The 25,843-nt window shown below is 41.4% G+C and overlaps 1 protein-coding gene across 3 annotated transcripts in view; it reads left to right on the top strand.

Annotated features, from left to right (window-relative positions):
- The window catches only part of ACSS2 (acyl-CoA synthetase short chain family member 2), a 54,822-nt gene that overhangs the window by 15,786 nt on the left and 13,193 nt on the right, over window positions 1-25,843 (top strand). For all 3 annotated transcript variants that reach the window (XM_047771252.1, XM_047771250.1, XM_047771251.1), the window contains exons 3-4: window positions 25,412-25,503; window positions 25,705-25,808. In XM_047771252.1, the coding sequence (XP_047627208.1) occupies window positions 25,412-25,503; window positions 25,705-25,808 (196 nt within the window). The remainder of the gene's footprint in view (window positions 1-25,411; window positions 25,504-25,704; window positions 25,809-25,843) is intronic.

Below are 25,843 nucleotides of genomic sequence, written 5' to 3'. Positions count from 1 at the left end.
CACTTTAAGCTAGGGGAGATATGTCGGGAAATAACTACTGTTGGGAACAGTCTTTCTTCAGTTGTATCAGGCGGGCAGATTGAGGAGGAAGACTGGAGGGTTTCATGTTTTATGTGGACTTCTAATTTTCTTCTCTCACTTCTCCCTGAGTTTCCTGACCCCTGAGGCCTTAAAGAACCCCTCCCTAAAGTGGTGAAAATGAGACAGGAAGGCTATGCTGTCCCAGTCACTAGTCACTGTTTTAAAGTAGGTGAGATATGAATAATAAATGTATTATACAACAATAATAGTATATGTCATATATTAATAAATTCTTATATGTGCTGTAAGAATATATATGTAATAATAAATGTGTAGTAAAAGGAGACTGTGTTGAGGTCTGATGCAGTGTCCTGAGCTCCACGTCAGCTAACTGAGTTTGTGTTGCGCTGACTTCTTATACAGGTATGTTAAGTAAATATTTGTCGAGAAGAGTGGCTATGGGTAATGCCCTTTTTCTGAGCCTTCTTTATCTCACCTGTAAACTGTCAGGGGTGAACAGGATACTTGCTAAAGTTACTTCTGGCACTGGCCTTTAGAATTTCTATCACAAATGAAGGGAATTGCAGTGGCAACGCAGCTAGGAGAGGTTGGGGGAATGGGAGGAAACCAGTACTGGCTCTTGTCCTTTTAAGAGAGCAGGTAGTTAGGTGGGAGCATGGGTTTTTGCCTTAGGACAGCCTCACATTTACAACTGTAAATACAGAAGGCTTGGAGCTGAAGATGGGCCATCCCCCTTTTTCTGGATTTAGTGTGAGAGAGTTTGGTCACTGGTAATGATCCCCAGTGTCTGATAACCTTGAACCTCCATGAGAGTATGAGAGTCCTAGTTCTTTGAGCTCAATTCCTATACAAAACAGGAATTGTAGCCCCCGTATCTCCATCCCCAACAATCTTCATAAGTGATCACTCTGATTCTGAAACACTATGAAGACCACAGAGTTTAAACACTACTTATCTCGTTGGGTGGCTGTGTTATAAAGTTCTTAGATATATTCCCTCCCTATAACTTTATCCCCACTCTATTATTTCCTCAGTCTTAGTTCTGGGGCCACATAGCATAATCCCATTCTGTTTCCCATAGACATCCCTTCGAGTATTTGAGGGCAGTTATTATATTCCTTTGCCAGGCTGAATGTAGAATTTGGAAATTTAAATCTAGAAGATGCCACGAAGACCATCTAGTTCAATAATTTTCAATTTTTAAAAAACCTTAGAATCCTTTTATTCAAATATAATATTAGAGTGATTGATAGGAGTAGGCTCCAGACTATGCTTGGGTTTCCAACACAAGTCGGACAAGTTGCCTCACTTTTTAATTTTGTTTTGCTTTTTGTCTTTTTAGGGACACACCTCCTGCATATGGAAGTTTCCAGGCTAGGGGTGGAATTGGAGCTGTAGCAGCCGGCCTACACCACAGCCACAGCAACACCAGATCCTTTAACCCACTGAGCAAGGCCAGGGATCAAACACGCATCCTCGTGGATACTAGTTGGGTTCATTACCACTGAGCCATGATGGGAACTCCTGCCTCACTTTTTTAAACCTCAGTTTTCCCATCTGTAAAATGGGAACAATAATAGTTTCTATGACATAGATTGGTGTGAGGAATAATTGGAATAATCTGTATAAAGTGCTTAGTGTTCACCAAGCAGCTTTTAGATATATTTATCATTATGCCAAAGTCTCATTCCCAAAACAGGTAAGAGCAGAGCTGATCTGGTTGAAGAAAGGATTTAGAAGACCAGAGTCATATTCTGTTGGCTTCATTACCTTGTCACTGTGGTCTCTGTGAGATAGGTATGTGGAACCTCTAGGGATTTGCAAAACTCAATTTGAAAACCCCTAATCTAGTCCAGTGTTCTTGTTTTATGGATGAGGTAATCCTGAGTCCACATTCCCAGCTTCCTTTTATGATATAGTTTCTTGAACAACTCCTTGTCATCCATGTCAGTCTCATGTAGCTATACTCCAGTTGGCCAATATCACTTATTAAGTACTCTACCTACGGTCTGCCTTGGACAGGGAATTATTACCAACCATTCTCTGCTCCGACCTAACATATCCAAGATCGTATTTAGCCCCACTGACAGCCACGCTCTACCTCTCAACTTACCATCTCTTATAATGCCTAAGACTTTTCTATTTATTCTAATAATAACCTATGTCTCTTCTGTGTTGTACTTGTATAATTGTTTCTTTCTTTTTTTTTTTTTTTTGAACCTGGGTATGGTTCACAATAACGCTTGACAGATGAGGAACTTAACTTTAGGCTCAGAGAGTGGAAATGACTTGACCAGGTCATGTAGCACTTATAACTTGTTCTGGACAGAAAAACACTTCAGGGAGCTCCTGTTGTGGCTCGGCAGTAGCGAACCCAACTGGTGTCCACGAGGTTCCATCCCTGGCCTCACTCAGTGGGTTAAAGGATCTGGTATTGCCGTGGACTATGGTGTGGGTGGAAAGACACAGCTCAGATCCTGAATTGCTGTGGCTGTGACGTAGGCCAGAGACTACAGCTCCAATTTGACCCCTAGCCTGGGAACTAAAGTGTGCCGCATGTGCAGCCGTAAAGAGACAAAAGAAAAAAGAAAAAAAAAAGAACACTTACATTCTTTGTTGTAGAGGCTATGTTTCTCCTTTCAAAGACTTAGCTTCTTTGACAGTCTGTCACTTATCTAACCAGTAGTTTACTTAAAGGGTTTAGGGCTAGCGTTAGAAATGTTGACTACAATTTATCATGATAATTTATAATGCTAAACACTTTAAAGGGCAAGGAAATAACATCCTTTCCTTAGCTGAGGTGTGCTCATTCATCCATTCATTAAACATTTATTTATTTATTTATTTATTTTGTCTTTTGTCCTTTTAGGGCCATACCCACGGCATATGGAGGTTCCCAGGCTAGGGGTCTAATCGGAGCTGTAGCTGCTGGCCTACGCCAGAGCCACAGCAACACCAGATCTGAGCTGCGTCTGTGACCTATACCACAGCTCACGGCAATGCCGGATCCTTAACCCACTGAGCGAGGCCAGGGATCAAACCCACAACCTCATGGTTCCTAGTCGGATTCGTTTCCACTGCGCCATGACAGGAACTCCAACAATTTTTTATTAAAATAAATATCTGCTACATACCACCTTGAGACTAGTGGGTGGGAGGCACAGGGCAGTAATAGCAAGGGGAACAATAAGGGGGCAAGATATGATCATGGAGATAACAGTAGAGGCTGTGAAAAGTAGTCGGATTTTGGAACACTTTGAAGGCAGAGCAGGAGGATTTGCTAATGAACTTGATGTGGGATATAAAGGGATGGAAAGAACTCTCAAAGTTTTTTTTTTTTTTTTTGTCTGAGCACTGGAAAATGGAATTTCCAATAGTTGAGTTGGAGAAGAAACTGAGAGGAGAAGCTTTGGGGAAGGATCAGAAATTCGTGACAAGTGCTGATGAGCCAATGAAGAATTTCAAGTAGAAGTATGACATATCAGTTTCATTTTGAAAAGATCCTTCTCTTGATCATGTATATATTAAAACAAAACAAAACAAAAACAAAACCCCCAAACCCAAAAAGCCTGTCTGAGGATCTGCAGAGATCCTAACCATTGCTTTATGACCTTCGTCAAGACATCCTTCTGAGCCTCAGTTTCCTGATCTTTCAAATGGGGACAGCGAATCTTGTCCTGCCAATCTCAAAAAATTGCTGTGAGGATTAGCTGAAATGAAAGACAAAAAAACACACTGAAAAGACTTACTATGAGGTGGTGCTAATACCCATGCACATTACACATATCCTAGGGCTTTGTTAAGCACAGGGATTCAAGACAGGCAGCCACATATGACTTTTCTATCCTTTCCAAAATGTCCTTTCCTCTGATGAACTTAGCCTCTTTTCTCAAACTTGGCTCAAAATCCACCATTTCTAGCAAGTGTTTCATGATTTACCATACTTGCGTTCTTTTGGTGATTTCCTACTCTTGCATTTTCTTGTTCTCCTCGATCACTATTTTCCAATATTGGCCTTAGGTGGTGGGTGGTTTAGAGCTCTCTAGTTAAAGATTTTAAGCTTATGAAAGTAAGGACCAGCCTCTCATTCCCTTAGTTTTGTGATTTGGCAAGCAGTCGGTACTGATAGTCAGGTGGCCACTCTGGCAAAGATCATCTATTTCCAGTTCTTTGTGGCTTGGGATTTTAGTAGGCAAAAAGTTTTGAGGTAGAAGAGGAGCCTTTAGCCTAGATGCCTCTCTGTCTTTTCTTTACCTATATGATAAAATTTAAACTAAGTATTTGTGGCCCTATATACACGAGCCTATATTATCAGTCTTTAAAATTTTCAAACATTTTTCAATTTATAGAAAAGTTACAACTCTCTTTTCAGTTACTGGGGCCTGTACTTAGGTGGAAAGGGGAGAGTAGAGCCAATATGCCAGTGGCCTGGAGCTAGGTCTGTAGCAAAACCTATGTGATCCTGCTAAGGCCCTTTAAGAAATCCTCCCTCAAAGAAATCCCACTACCATGAGATGAAGCTAATCAGAGAATGTGGACTCTGGAACAAATGTGAGGTCTGGAGGGTCAACTTTCCTCTGGCCAAGAGCTGCTGCTGAATGCCTCTATTTGAAAGCAACACCCAGAGTTCCCATCATGGCTCAGTGGTTAATGAATCCGACTAGGAACCATAAGGTTGTGGTTCAATCCCTGGCCTTGCTCAGTGGGTTAAGGATCTGGCATTGCCATGAGCTGTGGTGTAGGCTGCAGACGAGGCTTGGATCCCGCCTTGCTGTGGCTGTGGTGTAGGCCAGCGGCTACAGCTCCGATTTGACCTCTAGCCTGGGAACCTCCATATGTCGCGGGAGCAGCCCTAGAAAATGGCAAAAAGACAAAAAGACAAAAAAAAAAAAAGCAACACCCTGCTGCAGCTATTCATCTGCATCCAGATGATGCATGAGGGCAAAGTAAAGCTGATTTCAGCCTGGACCTGAAAATCAAGGATCTTTTTGAGAAGTTTTCAAGCTTGGCGTAGTCAAGTCTATCCACCACACCTCAGTACTGATCTGCTAGCACCAGGGTCTGCAAGCAAGCAGTGAACATTGGGTTCTTGATTGTCTGTCTGCCAGGATTCCCAGAAGCGCATCTATTGTTTCCCTCTGCTTTCCTTACCAGGAAGCCTCATGAAGAAGAAGAATGCCAAGAGCCAGGGTAGGGCTGGAGCTGACAATAGCAAGAAGGAAGATTAAGCTCATTCATCCCCTCTTGGAGTGGTGGATTGTCTTAATTTTCTAGTCAGATAATAAAACGGAGTTCCCGTCTTGGCACACTGGAAATGAATCCGACTAGGAACCATGAGGTTGTGGGTTCGATCCCTGGCCTCGCTCAGTGGGTTAAGGATCCTGTGTGGCCATGAGCTGTGGTGTAAGTCACAGACACAGCTCAGATCTGACGTTGCTGTGGCTGTGGTGTAGGCCGGCAATTATAGCTCTGATTAGACCCCTAGCCTGGGAACCTCCACATGCTGGGGTTCAGCCCTAAAAAAAAGACAAAGGACAAAAAAAAAAAAAGAAAGAAAAGATAATAAAACAGGATCAGCACCTAAAGAGAAAAAAAAAAGGAAAAAAAAGCAAGTTTCAACTACAATACAAATAACTTTTTTCTTGAACCATTTGAGAGTATGATGCAGACCCTGAATAGTATGTATTTCCAACAAAGACTTTCTTCTATGTAAGCATAATACAGCGATCAATCAGAAAATCAGCACTGACGCCACTACCATCTAATCCTCAGACTCCACTGAAGTTTTGCCAGTTGTCTTAATAATGTCCTTAATAGCGGAAAGATCTAGTTCAGAATCACTGATGACGTGTTTTCATGTCTTTTTAGTCTCCTTCAATCTAGAATAGTCCCTTAGTCTTTTCTTGATTTTTAAGGCTTTGACTTTGTATCTTTTTAATCTTATAGCCTACAAAATACAGCTTAAGCTCTAAATTGAATTGGTCGATCTTTCATTTTATACCAATGATTGAGATTTTTAAAATTTTTTGAATATTTCAGCAGGGACCTACAAAGAGTTGCCAATTTAAAATTTTATGAAGTAAGGATAGTCTTGAAAGTGCAAATATCAACTTATGTCACTGTAACTCAATTAAAAATAAAGATAATTTAACTGTGTAAGAATAGGCAAGACATAACAGCACAAGGTATAGTCCTTTACATTTAAAAAATTAGCTCTGTGAAAAAACACCACCGATAGATGAAAATACTATTTAGAATTGGCATTGACCTATAGACTGGCCTGTGTTTCTGTGCTTCTGCATCTAAGCCAGGCTTGCTCATTTCTCCCTGAATTGGTCCTTTCCTTTTCTGGGCCAGTCTAAATTCTGCTTATTCTTTAACCATTTGAAATGCCATCTTCTTTGTGAGGCTTTTCTTTCTTTCTTTTTTTTTTTTTTTTGGTCTTTTTGCTATTTTTTTGGGCCGCTCCCGTGGCATATGGAGGTTCCCAGGCTAGGGGTCCAATCGGAGCTGTAGCCACAGGCCTACACCAGAGCCACAGCAACGGGGGATCCAAGCCGCGTCTGCGACCTACACCACAGCTCACGGCAACGCCGGATCGTTAACCCACTGAGCAAGGGCAGGAAGCGAACCCGCAACCTCATGGTTCCTAGTTGGATTCGTTAACCACTGCACCACGACGGGAACTCCACGTGAAGCTTTTCTGGTTTCTCACTTTTCAACCTTCTTTCTTGTTCTCTGCCATAATGAATAATAAAATCTAGACCTAGAGACCACATTTAATTAAATATCTCCCTTGTTTACAATTGAGGCAACTGAGACCCAGAGAAGTAAAATAATTTGCAAAGGTCTCACATTGTGAAAAATAGTGAAGCATGTCCTAAAAATCCAGTTTTCCTGACTTTCCAGAGCTCTTTCCCTGTCTGTTTCCTTGTCATTATAGCATTCTTGCCCAGGAATGAGAGCTTCATCTGAGTTGTAAAACTTTTTTTTTTTTTGTCTTTTTGTCTTTTCTAGGGCTGTACCTGTGGCATATGGAGTTTCCCAGCCTAGGGGTCCAATCTGAGCTGTAGCTGCCAGCCTATGCCACAGCCACAGCAACTCGAGATCTGAGCCACATCTGCAAACTACACCACAGCTCACAGCAACACCGGATCCTTAACCCACTGAGTGAGGCCAGGGATCAAACCTGCAACCTCATGGTTCCTAGTCAGATTGGTTAACCATTGAGCCACGATGGGAATTCCAGGATTGTAAAACTTTGAGAACAGCTCTCATCTAGGTTCAAATGTCTGATCTATTTATAAAAAGCCTTATGGTTTTGCTAGAAAATCATTATTTAATTTAAATAAAATAAATAAGACCATAACGTTATTCACCCTGAACACATAACGTAGAATTGCCCTTGCAGGAAACATTTCTTTTTTTTTTTGTCTTTTTTTGCTATTTCTTGGCCCGCTCCCGCGGCATATGGAGGTTCCCAGGCTAGGGGTCCAATCGGAGCTGTAGCCACCGGCCTACGCCAGACCCACAGCAACGAGGGATCCGAGCCGCGTCTGCGACCTACACCACAGCTCACGGCAACGCCGGACCCTTAACCCACTGAGCAAGGGCAGGGACCGAACCCGCAACCTCATGGTTCCTAGTCGGATTCGTTAACCACTGCGCCACGACGGGAACTCCTGGAAACATTTCTATAGCATATCTACACCTGCATTTTTTATTGCTTTTTGATGAGAGGTTCATTTTTGAAACCAGAGTTTCTTTTTGATCATGTTTTAATACATGGAAATCTATCCAAATGAGAAGTCATATAGGCCTCTTGTTGAACTTTAGTTTCAGCTACTCTTGAGGATTACTGTCATTTCTTCTTATTTGAAATGTCTTTGACTTACAATATTATATTAGTTTCAAGTGTACAATATAGTAGTTTGATAAATACTCCATATAAAGTTATTAAAACATTTCCCTGTGCTGAATATTACATCCTTGTCACTTTATTTTACATCTAATAGTTTGTTTCTCTTAATCCCCTTCGCATATTTTGATCCTTCCCTACTCCTCTCCCTATGGTAACACAAGTTTGTTCTCTGCATCTGTGAATCAGTTTCTATTTTGTCTTACCTATTTTAAGTCAAGAGAATCCAAACGTGATGTCCAAACTGATAGAAACCTAATTTTATTTGTATGGATAGCCATGTTTCAGAGACAGTCCATTAGCTTTTAACAGCAAGGTTTTGTTATTGTTTTTAGATTGTTTTTTCTTTTGAGTTTTATTGCTTTAGGTCTTATATTTAGGTCCTTGATCCACTTCGAGTTAATTTTTGTACATGCTGTTAGGTAATGATTCAACTTAAGAACAGCCATGCTCCATGGACAATTCACTAGCTGCTTTTTCTTCCTTTTTTTTTTTTTTCTTTTAGGGCCTCACCTATGGAAGTTCCCAGGCTAGGGGTCAAATAGGAGCTGCAGCTGCTGGCTTACACCACAGCCACAGCAACACCGAATCCGAGCTGCATCTGCGACCTATGCCGCAGCTTGTGGCAACACAGGATTCTCAACCCACTGAGCGAGGCCAGGGATCAAACCTGAATCCTTATGGATACTAGTTGGGTTAACCTACTGAGCCGTAGCAGAACTCCCATAAATTCACTAGCTTCTAACAGCAGTTTTTTAAAAATTAATTTTATAGATATTTATAGAAATGCGTCAGGCACTGTACAAGGTACAAGGTACAAAGACTATAGCAATAAACAAGAGAAATTGGGTCCTTATCCTCATGGAGTTCACAACCTGGTGAGGGCAAGATTTTACTTGAGAGCTGCAATTTTATTTAGGAAGGAAATGTTGGGGACAATGTGTTTTTCCTTATTTCTAGGGGGATTGGGGATATGTCTCTAGGGCAAATGGATGTGCAAGTGCTTCCGTAACACTGAACACTGCCAAGAACTGTGAAAGCAGACATATATGGCTTCCTGAGGTTTTGGCTTTTTCAGGAAGTTCTCGGGAAACTAAAGAGGTCTTGGTGGGTGTGATCTTGACCACAGGCTGAAGCTCATAGTGGATGAGAGTCCTCTCTGCTTCTTCATAGTACTCCTGGAGATTTTTAGGAGAGAGGATTCTTCATGGTTTTTTTTAGGTCCACTCCAAATTAGTGTAGTATAACAAACACTAGCCTGGAAGTCAGAAACCTGGGACCTAGATTTCTTCTTAATTCTCCTTGTATAGCCTTGGCAACCCACTTCTCTGGATTTCTTGTATCTTTAAAACAGGAATAATAATACCTACTTTACCTGCTGCAAAAGTAGCTGTGATGATCAGGTGAGGGAATACCCTCTAAAGCAGTTTTATACTGTACTTGTGTAAGGAAGTAGCTAGCTTCTTTTATCTACACAAAAACCAGCGAGGTGGGTAGAGAGGTTTCAGAATTTTTATTTGGTCTTTGTCTCAGCTAAGTATGTTCTCCGCCCTCCCCCCCACCAAGTAAAACCTCATTTCTCTGAAACCGACTTTTAAAGCCTATTCTCCTGCCTCTGAAAGGAAGAAATGATAATCAGGGAGTCAAAGATACACTAGAGGCTATCCTTCTCTTCTAGACTCCCTCCTCCCGTCTCACACTTTACAGGGAAGAAAACTGAAGCTCAGAAAGAGGGGAACTTTTGTGCAGATTCATGTATTGAATTAGGAGTAAACAATGAATCTAGGTCTGCTGACTCTGAATAATTACCTGAAAATCTTGTTAATAATCCAGATTCCTGGACCCCACCCAACCTACTGAATCAGACTTTTCAAAGGGTAAGACTTCCAATTTGTATTTTTATAACCTCCTTAGATGATTCTGATGTGGTGGGCAATGGCAGGGTATTATTGAAAAACAATTATTTGTATTAGTAATCTTTTTTTTTTTTTTTGTCTTTTTGCCTTTTCTAGGGCCACTCCTGTGGCATATGGAGATTCCCAGGCTAGGGGTTGAATCGGAGCTGTAGCCACCAGCCTACACCAGAGCCACAGCAACTTGGGATCCAAGCTGCATCTGCAACCTACACCACAGCTCACGGCAACGCCGGATCCTTAACACACTGAGCAAGGGCAGGGACTGAACCCGCAACCTCATGGTTCCTAGTCAGATTCGTTAACCACTGCGCCACAATGGGCTAATGCCTAAAAGAATTTTGAAAAATTATATACTTTTTTCTTCATATATTTTAAAGTTCATTTGAACATTTTATCATAAGATTAAATAACAGCAAAGAATCTAATTTCCAATGTGTTTTATAACGCATACATGTATATATTTATATATCCTTTTCAAAATATTGAAACTGTAAATTTTTCTCATATAATTTACAGAAAATATCCACCATATAACCGAATTTGCACAGCCAGTTCTCACTGTCTACATAACCAAATCAGATTTACTTTCTGTTAATCTTTCTGTTAGAAAATGCCTACTTTTTTTTTCAACTAAAACAAATATGTGAATGTATAACCTCGTGATAACTATTTAACTTCTGAATTCTGAGAGAAATAAGGCAAGTATTCCTGCCATGGATTTGTCACCTGGATGAATTAAGATGATACTTCTTTCAATATTGATTTCTTAAGAGTTCCCACTATGGCTCAGTGATAACAAACCTGACTGGTATACACAAGGATGCAGGTTAGATCCCTGGCTTTTTTCGGTGGTTAAGGATGCAGCATTGCCATGAGCTGTGATGTGGGTCACGAATGTGCCTCAGATCTGGCATTGCTGTGCCGCAGGCTGGGAGCTGCAGTCCCTATTCAACCCCTAGCCTGGGAACTTCCATATGCCGCACATGTGGCCATAAAAGGAAAAAAAAAAAAAAAAAAGATTTCCTATGGAAGCTCTCTGATTTACTTTCTTGGGCTTTCCCTCTAAAGTTATATATTCTCAAATTGACCCTTGTTTAGTGCTCTGGAGGTTGTTTTTAACCTTAGCATTGGATAGATGTAATAAGGCTTGAGATAAAAAAGAGAGAGATGGCTTTTTCTTAAAAAAATAAAGTGGGTGAAGCATATTTTATAAAGTGGGAGAAAGTGGGAAAGGGGAACCAACTCATATCAATATTAAGAAAGATTACACATGGGAGTTCTCTTACGGTACAGCAGGTTAAGTGTTCAGTGTTGTCACTGCAGTGACCTGGGAACTTCTGCATGCTGTGGGTGCAGGGGAAAAAAAAAAGATTATGTTTGAAAGTTGAGAATCTGGACACTCATTTGCTTAAAACTTTTCCTGCTCAGGTACCCATAGGAACAGAGAACTCTAGCTTAAAAACTACTGATTTAAACTATAATATCTACCTAAGTAGCAAAGAACCATTGTAATGAATATTTTTGTGTGTGTCTGTTATACTTGAGAGATTTGAGGTACATATAAAATGGTGTCCCTGACTATTCTTCCTACTTTACTTTTCTGCTCCAGATATATTCCTGTTTTAGGCAGCTTTCCAAATGCTGGGACAATAAAGGGGCTGAGAGTGTTGCCCTCATTCACCTGTTTTGGGTAGGTCTACTCAGGGGCACAGGATGGTAGGAATGATTGTGTATGATTTCCCTCCTGTAAGCAGGCATGTAAGCAATGGGAAAAGGGTAACATTCTGTATTGGCCCAGGTCTGCTTTTTCAACAGAGAAGAGGTGTAGAATTCATCTGGCAGCAAAGCCACTTTGACCACGGGGAATAGGCACAAGGTCTCTGGATCAAGGCCTGAAAATAGCTGGCAGGAGGACAGGGTGTAATAATAGCTTGGATTGCAAAGCATGTGTCCCTTAGCCTGAACCTTACATCCAGGGGCTTCTTCCAGTTTCTCCCATGACATAGAGTCCAGAACTGAGTCAATTACAGGGACTAAAAAATTCTTCTTGTATGTCTCCAAATCCCATTCTACAAGTTGTATACTCTTTTTCTCTCTTTGTCTACCATTTTTCCCCTGCCTGTTTAGCACCTTTTTCATTTGTATTCTCTATAATCTCTTTCCTTCCATGTTTCCTCACTCTGATCAGCCTGAATCTAGCTGATCATGTGAGCAGAAAAATTTATTTATTCATTCTTTTATCCATTCATTTCACAATTATGTATTAAGTGCCCTCTGTGTGTCAAACTTTGTGCTAGGCACTGAGGAGGAAACAGATAATAAGATGCCCTGCCTTTAAGGAATTCACAATACAGTGAGGGAAACAGGTGTATACATATGAATCTAATGCTAAAAATAAAATAAAATAAGTGCCAAGTCTTTAGGCAAATAGAGACAGTATGAATGAATGAACAGTATGAATGAATGAATGAGTAGTGCTAAGGTGCAATCTTTCTGGAAAAGATTTTGTAAAGATGTGTACTTTTTCCAAATAAATATATGTGTTTATTGCAATTCCAATCAAGATCACAGTAAGATTTAAAAAATTTTTAGATATAATTCACACTATTCAGTTTACCCATTTAAAGTACAATTCAGTGGGAGTTTCGTTCATAGCTTAGCGGTAATGAACCTGACTAGTATCCATGAGGATGTAGGCTCAATCCCTGGCTTTGCTCAGTGGGTTAAGGGTCCTGCACTGCCATGGGCTGTGGTGTAGGTCACAGACATGGTTTGGATCCCACCTTTCTACGCCTGTGGTATAGGACAGCTGCTTCAGCTCCATTTGAACCCCTAGCCTGTGAAATTCCATATGCCGCAGGTGCAGCCCTAAAAAAATTAAATTAAAAAAAATACAATTTAGTGATTTTTGGCATATTCAAAGAGTTGTGCAGTCATCATTATAATTAATTTTAGAACATGTCACCACCCCCAAAGGAAACCCTATATTCATTAGCAGTCACTTCATTTTCCCCCAAATTTCCTCACCTCAGCCTTAGGCAATCGCTAATTTTGTCCCTGTGGCTTTGACTATTCTGGATGTTTCACATGAAAGGAATCATATAATAATAAGTCAGTTTTTGTATCTAGTTTCTTTCATTCAGCATAATCTTTTCAAGGTTCATCCATGTTGTAGCATGTACCAGTACTTCTTTCCTTTTTATGCAGAATACTATTCAATTGTAATGGATATGCCACATTTTATGTATCCGTTCTTCTGTTGATGTACATTTGGTTTTTCGTTTTTCGATGTTATGAATAATGCGGCTCCAAGCCTTTGTGTATAACTTTTTGTATGCATGTGTGTTTTCAGTTCTCTTAGAGGATTACAACTATACTAAAATCCACCCTTGGTGGACTTTAACCCCACAGTTCTCAGAACTCTTGCACTTTGATTTTCTTCTTCATGCTAATTCTGACTTTGGAAACAACATCCCCCTTTTGGAGACCATGTCATTTGGCAGGAGAATGCCCTGAACTAGAGACATACAGACTCTAGAGCTAGCCACAGGTGACTGTTAATATTTAAAATAAGTTTTTGGGAGTTCCCATCGTGGCGCAGTGGTTAACGAATCCGACTAGGAACCATGAGGTTGCGGGTTCGGTCCCTGCCCTTGCTCAGTGGGTTAACGATCCGGCGTTGCCGTGAGCTGTGGTGTAGGTCGCAGACACGGCTCGGATCCCGCGTTGCTGTGGCTCTGGCGTAGGCCGGTGGCTACAGCTCCGATTGGACCCCTAGCCTGGGAACCTCCATATGCCGCGGGAGCGGCCCAAGAAATAGCAACAACAACAACAAAAAAGACAAAAAGACAAAATAATAATAATAATAATAATTTTTTGTTTTGTTTTGTTTTGTTTTTGTCTTTTTGCTATTTCTTGGGCCGCTCCCATGGCATATGGAAGTTCCCAGGCTAGGGGTCTAAACGGAGCTGTAGCCACCGGCCTACGCCAGAGCCACAGCAATGCAGGATCCGAGCCACGTCTGCAACCTACACCGCAGCTCAGGGCAACGCCGGATCGTTAACCCACTGAGCAAGGGCAGGGACTGAACCCGCAACCTCATGGTTCCTAGTCGGATTCGTTAACCACTGCGCCACGACGGGAACTCCTTTAAAATAAGTTTAATTAAAAATTCACTTTCTCAACCACACTTCAAGTGTTCGGTAGCTGTATGTGGCTTGTGGCTACCATCTTGGACAGCTCTGCTTTATAATAGTGCTGCTACTAATGTGCTAAGTAACCTTGAGGCCATCACTTCCCAGATGTACACTAGGTTTCTCAACTATAATAAGGATGGTGGACATGAAAAGCACTATCCTCCTCTGGCATTCTAAGTGATTTGTAATTCAGTCTTTGCTGTTTGCCCTCTCCCATCTTCTCTTCCAGCCCTGTTCCCTGTTCAGCCCGGAGTACCCAGAGGGGACAGTAAGCTGCTGCTAATTGGTCAAGTTATGTTGCTCCCACTCCCTGCTCCCTTGGTGAAAGGGAAAATGACTTGAGGGTATACTTATACCTAAGTGCTTCACGTTGTGCAGTGCTTTATGGATCACAGAACACATTATTTCTTAATTTCATAGAATCAAAGAATCTCAAAGTTGGAAGGAAGGGCCTTAAAGTCATCTCAAACTTCACTGAACATGAATCACATCAGTTGCTTATAAAACGAAAGTTCCAAGGACCCCACTCCCTTGAGAATAATCCAGTACATGTCAGGGTTTCCCTAGTCCAACTTCTACATCCTGTGCTTCTGGATAACTCTGATGTTTAGAAAGATTTGCCTTATATTGAACTTTCCCAGTTGACCTAGGTCTTCCATTCATAGTTACGTAATACTAGTCTAATCCTTCAGGTTCATTCATTCAGCAAGTGTTTATTGAGGATCTATTATATATAGAGTTCTTTGCAAGGTACTGGGGACTCAGCAGTGAATAAGACTAACTTGTCTCTGCCTTTGGGAAGCTTACAGTCTAGTAGGGGAGTAGTCTAGTAAGACAATTATCAAAAAAAAAAAGTAGATAAATAAAAAAGTAATTGCAGCTTGAGAAAAATGCTACTAAAAAGAAAAAAGTTTTGTAGCGAAGAACAACAGGAAGAACTGATGCTACTTAGGGTGGTCAGGGAAGGCCTCCCTAGGGAAGTGACAGTTAAACTAAGATCTGAAACATGAGGTAGAGCAAACCATTCAAAGAGTTCAGGGAAGCTGGTAAAAAGCACGTGGCATAATCTACAGTCAGAAAGCTAATGCATTTGGAGCCTGTTAGGCAGAATGGGACAATGGCACAAGATGAGTTGGAGAAAATATAAGGCATAGTAAAAATCTGGATTTTCCTCTACGTGCAATGGAAGCCACTAAGGGGTTTTAAGAAGGAGGTTCTATAGTTCATTTTATGTTTTTAATAAATTATTTTGGCTTATGTATGGATTGGAAGGGGGGCAAGAGTTAAGTAGGAGACTAGTTTGGGGCCATTGCAGTCATCCAGGTGAGAGATGAAGGTGGCTTGAACTGGGGTGGAGGCAACAGAGATACAGAAATTTGAGGCTTCCTATAATGTCTCTCAATATCTTCTCTCTTCTAGGACAGATCAGCCCAGTAGTCCTTTCATAACAGATTTGACTCCTTTTCTGATCTGGGTGATTCTCCTTGGAAGGCCTTCCCTGCTAGGTTAGATCCTGCCTTCTGATGCTTCTGCAAAGAACCCAGTTTTCCCCACCTATTTTTTCCTCAGCTCTTTCCTCCTGTCCTGTGCCTACTTTTCTGCAGTCTAGGGAGCTAAAATCTCCAATCCAACGACTCTCCTTCTCATTTAAAGAGGGAAGCTCTAGTCTTCCCTGTCATTAATCAATTATGTTTTTCAAAGATTCGACCATGAAACTTAAGTACTTACTGTTCCAGTTGTGCTTGGAGGAGACAGAAAGGAAGATGTGATCCCTGCCCTTTGAGAGCCCAGAGTAAAATGGGAAAGATAAGGCCCCAGTGAATGCAATACAAGGTAGAACCAATAGATCACAAGGAAAGTGAGGTAAAGGGACTTGGAAGGAAGAAATAATTTTCAGCTCTGAAATAGGTGGGGAAAAAAGAGAAACTAGGGAAGACTTGATGGACGATGTTAATTTGGAGCACCTAGGGCCAGGGGTGGGGGTGCGGGGACACGGAGTGCTCTTTTATATGGAGTGGTCAAGGATGACCTGAGAAGCCAATATTTGAGCAATAACTCAAAGATAGGGAATAAGTCATGCGGCTCTCTGGGGGGAAGAATGCTCAAGTTGAGGGCAAAAGCTCTGAGGCTAAGTATGCTTGGTGTTTTTGCCAAACAGTAAGGAGGCTATATGCTGGAGCAGAGTAAAGAGGGAAAGGAAGAGAGGCTAGGAGTATTTGGGGACAGAGAGGCGATGTGGGACTAGATTGGGTAGGAACTAGTATTAGGGCAGTGCGAGGACTTTTACTTCAAAGTGATTTGGGAAGCTCTCCAGCATTTTGAGCAGAGGAATGACATGATCTGACTTACATAATGGTGATTTTGGATTAGGATGGTAGACGCAGATGTAAAGAGAAGTAGCCTAGTTATAAAGATAATTTGAGTTAATAATGGATTACAGTAAATTTGGAGTGTGTAAGGGCAAGGTGATTGGAGAAGTTTTCCTGGAAGGAAAAGATGAAAAGATTATTTACCTTTCTTTGTCCCATACTATAGGGCCTCTGGGTGAAAGGAAAGTGAAGTCGTTGGCTCTACAGCAAGGGTTCACGATCTGTAGCCCACCATCTAAATCTCTCACTAATAATTTTGTTTGGGAGTTCCCGTTGTGGCTCAGCAGAAATGAATCTGACTAGCATCCATGAGGATGCAGTTTAGATCCCTGACCTCCTCAGTGGGTTAAGGATCTGGCATTGCTGTGAGGGGTCATATAAGTCATAGATGCAGCTTGGATCTTGCATTGCTGTGGCTGTGGCGTAGGCTGACAGCTACAGCTCCCATTTGACCCCTAGCCTGGGACCCTCCATATGCCGTGGGTGGGGCCCTTAAAAAAAAGACAAAAAAAAAATAATAATTTTGTCCACAGTGTTTAAAACTTTTAAAAATTGTCAACACTGAAAAATTCAGAAACAGATTGCAGGCCAATCATGAAAAACTGAAAAAATTGGCAACATCAAGTCCTTATTCCCAGAGGGCCGAGGTTGACAGGAGCTAAATTTAAGTGCTAGATGCCTCCCTTTGCCAGAGCATGTATTTGTCAATGTTCCAGTCCCTGACCCTCCTTATTTCCACTCCCCAAACTGAGATTAAGTCATGGGACATGTGCTGCTATTTTTTCTTTTTTTGATATAGTAAAAGGTTTTATTTACTTATTCAAATTTAAAAATTATAAAAATATTCCCCATATATAAAATGTAGAGATTTATATTATAGACATTCACTTATTAATTTTCTACACTTAACACATAGATATTTCACCTAGTCTTTTTTTTTCCTTTCATCTTTGGCTTCCCAAAATGAAAGTATGAAGTTCCTGGGCCAGCAATCAGATCCGAGCGGTAGTTGTTACCTATGCTGCAGCTGCAGCAACGCCAGATCCTTTAACCCGCTGTACCAGCCTGGGGATGGTGCTGCAGAGACACCACTGATCCCATTGTGTCACAGTAGGAGCTCTACACCTAGTCTTTTAAAATTGAACTCTAATTTATTTACAATATTATTATTATTATTATTATTATTAATTAATTTATTTATTTTTTGCTATCTCTTGGGCCACTCCCATGGCATATGGAGGTTCCCAGGCTAGGGGTCGAATCGGAGCTATCGCTGCCAGCCTACTCCAGAGCCACAGCAATGCAGGATCCAAGCCGCATCTGCAACCTACACCACAGCTCACAGCAACGCCGGATCCTTAACCCACTGAGCAAGGCCAGGGATTGAACCCGCAACCTCATGGTTCCTAGTTGGATTCGTTAACCACTGTGCCACAACGGGAACTCCTTTATTTACAATATTATATTGATTTTAGTTATATGACTAGTGATTCAATATTTTCATACATTACAAAAATTATCACAATAGGTCTAGTTACCATCTGTCACTATATAAACTTATTACGGTATTATTGACTATATTCCCTATGCTGTACATTATATCCCCAAGACATACGTATTTTATAACTGAAAGTTTGTATCTCAGTTCCTTTACCTATTTCACCCATCCTTTCACCCCTTCCCCTCTGGCAACCACCAGTTTGTTCTCTGTATTTATGAGTCTATTTCTGTTTCATTATGTTTGTTAGTTTTGTTTTGTTCATCCACATATAGGTGAAATCATATGGCATTTGTCTGTCTCTGTCTGATTTCATTTAGCATAATGCCCTCTATATCCATCCATGTTATTGCAAATGGCAAGATTTCATTCTTTTTATGGCTCAGTAATATTCCATTGTATCTATACCCCACATCTTCTTTATCCATTCATCTATTGATGGACACTTAGTTTGCTTCCATATCTTGGCTGTTGTAAAGAATGTTGCAGTGAACATATGGATCATATATCTTTTTGAATTTGTGGTTTTATTTTCATTGGATAAATACCCAGAAGTGGAATTTTAATTTTTTTGATGAATCTCTACTCTTTTCCTTAGAGGTTGTACCAATTTTACATTCCCACTGACAGTGCATAAGGTTTCCCTTTTCTCCACATCCTTGTCAACATTTGTTATTTGTTGTCTTTTTGATAATAGCCCTTCTTACAGATGTGAGGTGGTATCTCATTGTGGTTTTGATTTGCATTCTCCTGATGATTGGCAATGTTGAGCATCTTTTCATATGTCAATTGGTTATCCATATGTCTTTTTGGGAAAATTTCTATTCAGGTCCTCTGCCCATATGTTAATCACATTGTTTTTTGGATATTGAGTTGTATAAGTTCTTTATATATTTTGAAGAGTAACCCCTAATTGAATATATCATTTGCAAATATCTTTTCCCATTCATATTTGTATGGGACCACCAAAGACCCCAAGTAGCCAAAGCAATCTTGAGGAAGAAGAACAAAGCTAAAAGTATCACAGTCCCTGATTTCAAACTATACCATAGATTGTATGGTACTGGCACAGAAACAGACACATAGATCAATGGATCACAATAGAGAGCCCAGAAATAAACCCGTGCATATTTGATCAATAAATCCTACAGCAAATGAGATAAAAATATACAATGGTGAAAAAAACAGTCTCTTCAATAAATGGTGCTGGAAAAACTGGACAGCTATATGCAAAAGAATGAAACTACACCACTTCCTTATATCATATATAAAAATAAACTCAAAATGGATTAAAGACTTAACTGTAAAGGAGTTCCGATTTTGGCTCAGTGGAAACAAATCTGACTAGCATCCATGAGGATGCAGGTTCGATCCCTGGCCTCGCTCAGTGGGTTAAGGATCCAGTGTTGCTGTGATCTGTGGTGTAGGTCACAGATGAGGCTTGGATCTGGCATTGCTGTGGCTATGGTGTAGGCCAGAGGCTACAGCTCCAATTAGACCCCTAGCCTGGGAACCTCCATATGCCATGGGTGTGGCCCTAAAAAGACCAAAAAGACTTAACTGTAAGATCTGAAATCATAAAACTCCTAGAAGAAAATAGCCAATAAGCTCTTTTATATCAGTCTTAGTAATATTGTTTTGATATGTCCCCTCTGGCAAGGGCAACAAAAGCAAAAATAAGCAAATGGATAGCATCAGACTAAAAGCCTCTTGCACAACAAAGGAAATCAACAAAATGGAAAGGAAACCTACTGAATAAGAGAAATTTGCAAATGACTTATCTGATAAAGGGTTAATATCCAAAATATGTAATGACCTCTTACAATTTAATATGCTGCTATTTTCTCATAGAAAAGGTAAGAGGAAAGTGAACTATTTCTTAGCTCTATAAAAATTTTTTCTTTCATTTGGTACACTATACTCATTTCTGTTACCTGCCTGTGCACTGTTGATTTTTGAGTTTACAACTCCCAGTGTAGAGGAAAGAGGCCTGGTCTCTGAGTCCTGGTCCCTGCTCTACCATAACCTATAGTGTGACCTTCAGCACAGCAAATGGACTCTTTGGATTTCCTTGGAATTAGGAGGCTGAATTGGATGTTCTTTCAAAAACCCTAGAGGACTCGAGCTATTGCAGCAGGCCAGAACTTTATTCCTTCCACCCTTCCCAACCAGCCAGGGGCCCCAGCTGAATGTGCATGTCAGAGAAAGAAGACACAGAAGGAGTAAGGTGCCCATATCAATAATGTATGACTTGAGCCCAGAGCCAAGGAGAGGGATGCAGTGTGTGTGTGTGTGTGTGTGTGTGTGTGTGCGCGCGCGCGCGCGCGCCTGGAAGTGGGCTCAAGTAAGCTATTCTTGTGTAGGTTTGTGCTTATCAATTCCTGTGTACCTTCTATGTTTCAGGCTGTATTCTAGGTGCTAGGGATGTAGCAATGAATAAGACAGAAAAGGTCTTTGTTATCATGGAGCTTATAGTCCAATGTATGACGCAGATAACATACAAGTGAATAAAATACATGAGCTAATTTCAAATCATGGAAAGTTCCATGAATAAAATAAAACAGAATAATTAGATAGTTTCTGGAGGGGCAAGCTGTGCTCATGGTGGGTATGTAAATGTATAGTACATACACTTGCAGATAGGTCCTCGTTTTGAGTACTAGGTCCATTTATTTTTTTAATTTATTGTCTTTTTTTCCTCCTTTTTTTTTTTAGGGCCACACCCACGGCATGTGGAGGTTCCCAGGCTAGGGGTCTAATCGGAGCTGTAGCTGCCAGCCTACGCCAGAGCCACAGCAACGTGGGATCTGAGCTGCGTCTGCAAACTACACCACAGCTCATGGCAATGCCGGATCCCCAACCCACTGAGTGAGGCCAGGGATCAAACCCGCAACCTCATGGTTCCTAGTTGGATTTGTTTCCACTGCACCATGACGGGAACTCCCGTGTATTTATTTTTTTAAATTTATTATTTATTTAAGGGCTATTTGGGTCTATCCGTGCAAATGCAGCTTTTATTCCCAGGACATTTGTGTATTGGAACATGTGATTTTATGTATGTGAGCACACACAGATCAGCTGGTGTGTAGTACACATATGGGGACATGTGTGCATGGGCGTGTGGTGTGTGTCAGTATTTAGCTGTAACTAGAGATGTTCCGGTGGCACTCGGTGGCATTTGTCAGTGAGCCAGTTAAGGAAATGGCTTTTTTGCATCTGGCATTCAGGGCCATTTGCCAGCTTCCTCTTTCCCTGTTCCTTCCCACTTTAGAGAGCTCTCTGTGCTTGTCTCTTAGCCCTAGGAGGGCTAAGCCAAGGAGAGGATAGTAACTGACTTGTCAGGCCAGGAGGTGGAGAGAGACTGGTAATCTTCTGTGAAATCTCCAAAGCCCGGGCTTCCCTGTTAGTCCCTGTCCTTCACCTTATGAGGAGAAAGAGCCTGACTTAAAATAAGAAGACCTGAGGATCTATTCTTGGCTCTGCCACTTATTATTGTGTGACCTTGGCCAAGCTATACATCTCTCTCATTTTCAGTCACCTCCTTCCTAAGCACTCTGGGTAGTTAGGAAGGAGAGGGAGCACAGTGACCTATAGTATTTAGAGAGGGCTATGCGGTGCTAGTGCATTTGGGAAGGCATTCTGAGCAGGGGCAATGGCATCTTAAAAGTGTGGAGGTGGGCCTTTGTGTATAAGAGAAGCCAGGAGGAAATTATTTAGAATAAAATTCCAACTTCTTACCATGTCTACAAGGTTCTATGTGATCTGGCTGCTGCCTAGCTCCGATTCTTACTCTCCTCGTTCACTATGCTATAGCCGTACTGGCTTCCTTTCTGTTGTTTGAATAGACAAAGCTCTTTACCACCTCAGCCACTCTCCAAATTTTGATGTTCCCTTTGCCCAGGATTCTCTTCCTAAGAACTCATATAGTTGCTTACTTGTCATTACTCAGGTCTTAGTTCAAATATCTCCTCCCTAGGGAGAGACCTTCCCTGAGCATCTTTATCTATCTATCTATCTATCTATCTATCTATCTATCTATCTATCTATCTATCTATCTACCTACCTACCTATCTATCTATCTATCTATCTATCTATCTATCTATCTATCTACCTACCTATCTATCTATCTATCTATTCAGGGCCACACCCACTGCACATGGAGGTTCCCAGGCTAGGGGTCAAGTCGAAGCTGTAGCTGCCAGCCTACACCGCAGCCACAGCAATGCTAGATCCAAGCTGAGTCTGCAACCTGTGCCACAGCTTGGGGCAACACTGGATCCTTACCCCACTGAGCAAGGCCAGGGGTCGAACCTGCATCCTCATAAATGCTAGTCAGACTTGTTTCCACTGAGCCACGATGGGAACTCCCTTGACCATCTTATTTAAAGTAGCAATTGGAGTTCCTGTTGTGGCACAGCTGAAACTAATCTGACTGGGAACCATGAGGTTGCTGGTTTAATCCCTGGCCTTGCTCAGTGGGGTAAGGATCCGGCGTTTTTGTGAGCTATGGTATGTCACAGACGTGGCTCGGATCTGGCATTGATGTGGCTGTAGCATAAGCCAGGAGCTGTAGTTCCGATTAACCCCTAGCCTGGGAACTTCCATATGCTGAGGCTGCAGCTCTAAAAAGTAAAAAAAAAAAAAAAAAAAGTAGTTATCCTCTGGCGTTCCCTGGCGGCCCTGGTGATTGAGGATCCTGCACTGTTACTGCCCTGGCTTGGGTCACTGCGGTGGTACAGTTTTGATCCCTGGTCATGGAACTTCTACATGCTGCTTTAGTCATATGTTACTCATTTGAAAATATCTGTAGAATGAATTACTATTGGGTCAAAGTATATGTGCATTTTAAATATTGATATATATTAGAAGATAGCTACTATTTTTGGCCATGCCCTCAGCATGCAGAAGTTCCAACAATTTGAAATATTTATTTGTTAAATAAAGTATGGCACATACAAATAGTGGAACATTATGCAGATGACAAAGAAAACAAAATAGCACTATAAGTCTTGATGGAAAATGATATCAAGGTATAAACACACACACACACATATATATATATATTTTTTTTAATTAAAAAAAATTTTTTTTTTAAAGTGGCCACACTCATGGCATATGGAAGTTCTCAGGCCAGGGCTTGAATCTGAGCTGTAGCTGCAACCTATGCCGTAGCTGCAGCAACACCCTATCCTTTAACCCACTGTGCCAGGCGACTCAAATCACCGCAGTTGAATTCTTAATCCACTGCACCAGAGTGGAAACTCCAAATTATATTGTTTTCATTTTTTATCTTTTTAGGGCCACACCTGAAGCAGATGGAAATTCCCAGGCTAAGGTTTGAATTGGAGCTGCAGCTGTCAGCCTACACCACAGCCACCGCAATGCCAGATCCGAGCTGCCTCTGTGAGCTATGCCATAGCTCACTACAACACAGGATCCTTAACCCACTGAGCAAGGCTAGGGATCAAACCCACATCCTCATGGATACTAGTCGGGTTCCTTACCACTGAGCCAACAATGGGAACTCCTCCAAAGTATATAGTTAATTTAAAAATAAAGCAAGATACTATATTTCCATACTTAAGATTCGTGCAGTTTATTGGGTATATATTATACTCAATAAAAAGAAAGATACAGAATAGTGTGTATTGTATGCCATCATTTGTATACAAAAAAATGAGACTATATAATCATAAATACACATATCTTCGCTTGTCTAATAGGTCTGTCCTGTGGTTAAAGCAGCTCTTTCGCATCTCTGCCCGTTTTGTGCTTGGCTGGGGCCTAGGAAGTACATATTTCTTTTCTGAACAGCATTAAAATTCAGGTTTTTAAATTCACTTTTTAAACTTCCATCTTCAGTCATATCCAAGGACATTACGAAAGAGGCTAACAGGGTAGACTTCTTCCAAAGTGATTTCTTGGTCACTCCACACTAGCTCAGTTGCCCTACACCCTCAGTATTACTAGGAGTAGCTCTGTCTGCATACTGTCTATTTCTGGAAAGTTACACAACATAGCAGTTACAGTGGTTGCCAGTAGGCAGGGTGATTGGAGGAGAGAGGTGGAAGGGACACTTCTCATCACATATATTTTTATGCAGTACCATTTGTCTGTATTACTTATTTTAAAATCATAAAATTGAAAAAAAAAACAATGGGGAATATTCTTATAATTGAATCTTTGCATACAGTCATGAAAGTTCCTTAAGATATCTTTTATTTATTTATTTATTTATTTATGTATTTATGTATTTTGTCTTTTTTTGCTATTTCTTTGGGCCGCTCCTGCAGCATATGGAGGTTCCCAGGCTAGGGGTCGAATCGGAGCTGTAGCCACCAGCCTACATCAGAGCCACAGCAACGCGGGATCCAAGCGGCATCTGTGACCTACACCACAGCTCACGGCAACGCCAGATCCCTAACCCACTGAGCAAGGCCAGGGATTGAACCTGCAACCTCATGGTTCCTAGTCGGATTCATTAACCACTGCGCCACGACGGGAACTCCAAGATATCTTTTTAAAAGTATTTCTGTCACATTATTATGTCATTCTTTATATCCTTTGTAATGCTTATCATAATCTGAAATTATCTTGGTTATATTTTTTACTCGTATATTTCCTGCCCTATCATTGGAATATAAGCTCCATGTTGTCAGCGATCTTGCTTATCTTGTTCCTCGGTGCCTTATTTCTATACATACACATAGCACATAGTAGTTGAATAAACAAATGAAGAAATGAAGGAATGACTATAGGAAACCAGGCTGAAGTCTAGAAAGGAATTGGAGGCAAGGCTGAGGAGGTAGACATAAATGTGGATCAGAATTACCTACTGATTCTTTATACCAGCTTGCAGTAAAGAAGCAGATTCTTTGGACCCTGTGATCATGATTCAGTAGGACTGAATTTGGGCTCAAGAATCTACATTTTAACAAGTTCCCTAGGTGATTTGGGTTCGAGTGATATGGAGACCCCACTTTGAATAATACCAATGCAGTGTTGACATCACTTTCAGGAGGAATCACATCCATGATATCATTTCTCCTTAATACACGCCTTGGATGGAGGAGAGAGGACTTGTGGCATAGTGGGTTAAGGATCCAGCATTGTCACTGCAGCTGCCTAGGTCGCTGCTATGGTGTGGGTTTGATCCCTGTCCTGGGAACTTCTACATGCCACAGGCGCAACCAAAAAGAAAGTGAGAGAGAGGGAGGACCATCATCCCATTTTATCAAATTAGATGATATTCAGAGTTGGCAGTGCATTTTCCAACGATACACAGCTTGTGTATAAAGTGTACCTTGAAGGTCAAATATCTGACCAGTCAGCTCAAGGAGTGGAGGCAGATGGCTACCATCACAGGATATTCTTAGGCCTTGTTGTTACTGAATGAATTTTATGACCGTTCCTATTTTGGGGGTGGGGAGAAGTCATCCTCTCTAATGATGGCTCTTTCTGATGTATCTCAGGGAAGGCAATGAGCCAGAGGATACCACCCAGATCACATACCGTGAGCTTCTGGTCCAAGTATGTCAATTCAGCAATGTTCTCCGAAAACAGGGTAAGTGGGGGGATATGGGGAGAGGACTGGAGAGCCCAGCCTTGGGGGATCTGAGAACGTGGGGGGAGTAGACAAGGAATAGAAGGAATCTGGTAACAGAGGAACGGAAAAGTTCAGCTGAGGGGAGGGAGAGGATGAGAGGGAGCAAGTAGCAACAGGAGGGATCCACTGTGGTCCATGATCTGTGTCCTTTACTTGCAGGCATTTGGAAGGGCGACCGAGTGGCCATCTACATGCCTATGATACCGGAGCTTGTGGTGGCCATGCTGGCGTGTGCCCGCCTTGGGGCTCTGCACTCCATTGTGGTAGGAATTTGGGCTGGAAAAAGGGGCCTGATGGG

Source organism: Phacochoerus africanus, chromosome 3 (genome assembly GCF_016906955.1).
Source record: "Phacochoerus africanus isolate WHEZ1 chromosome 3, ROS_Pafr_v1, whole genome shotgun sequence".
Classification (NCBI taxonomy): Eukaryota; Metazoa; Chordata; class Mammalia; order Artiodactyla; family Suidae; genus Phacochoerus; species Phacochoerus africanus.
Note: the sequence above shows the minus strand (reverse complement) of the source record. Positions and strands in the feature narration are given on the sequence as shown.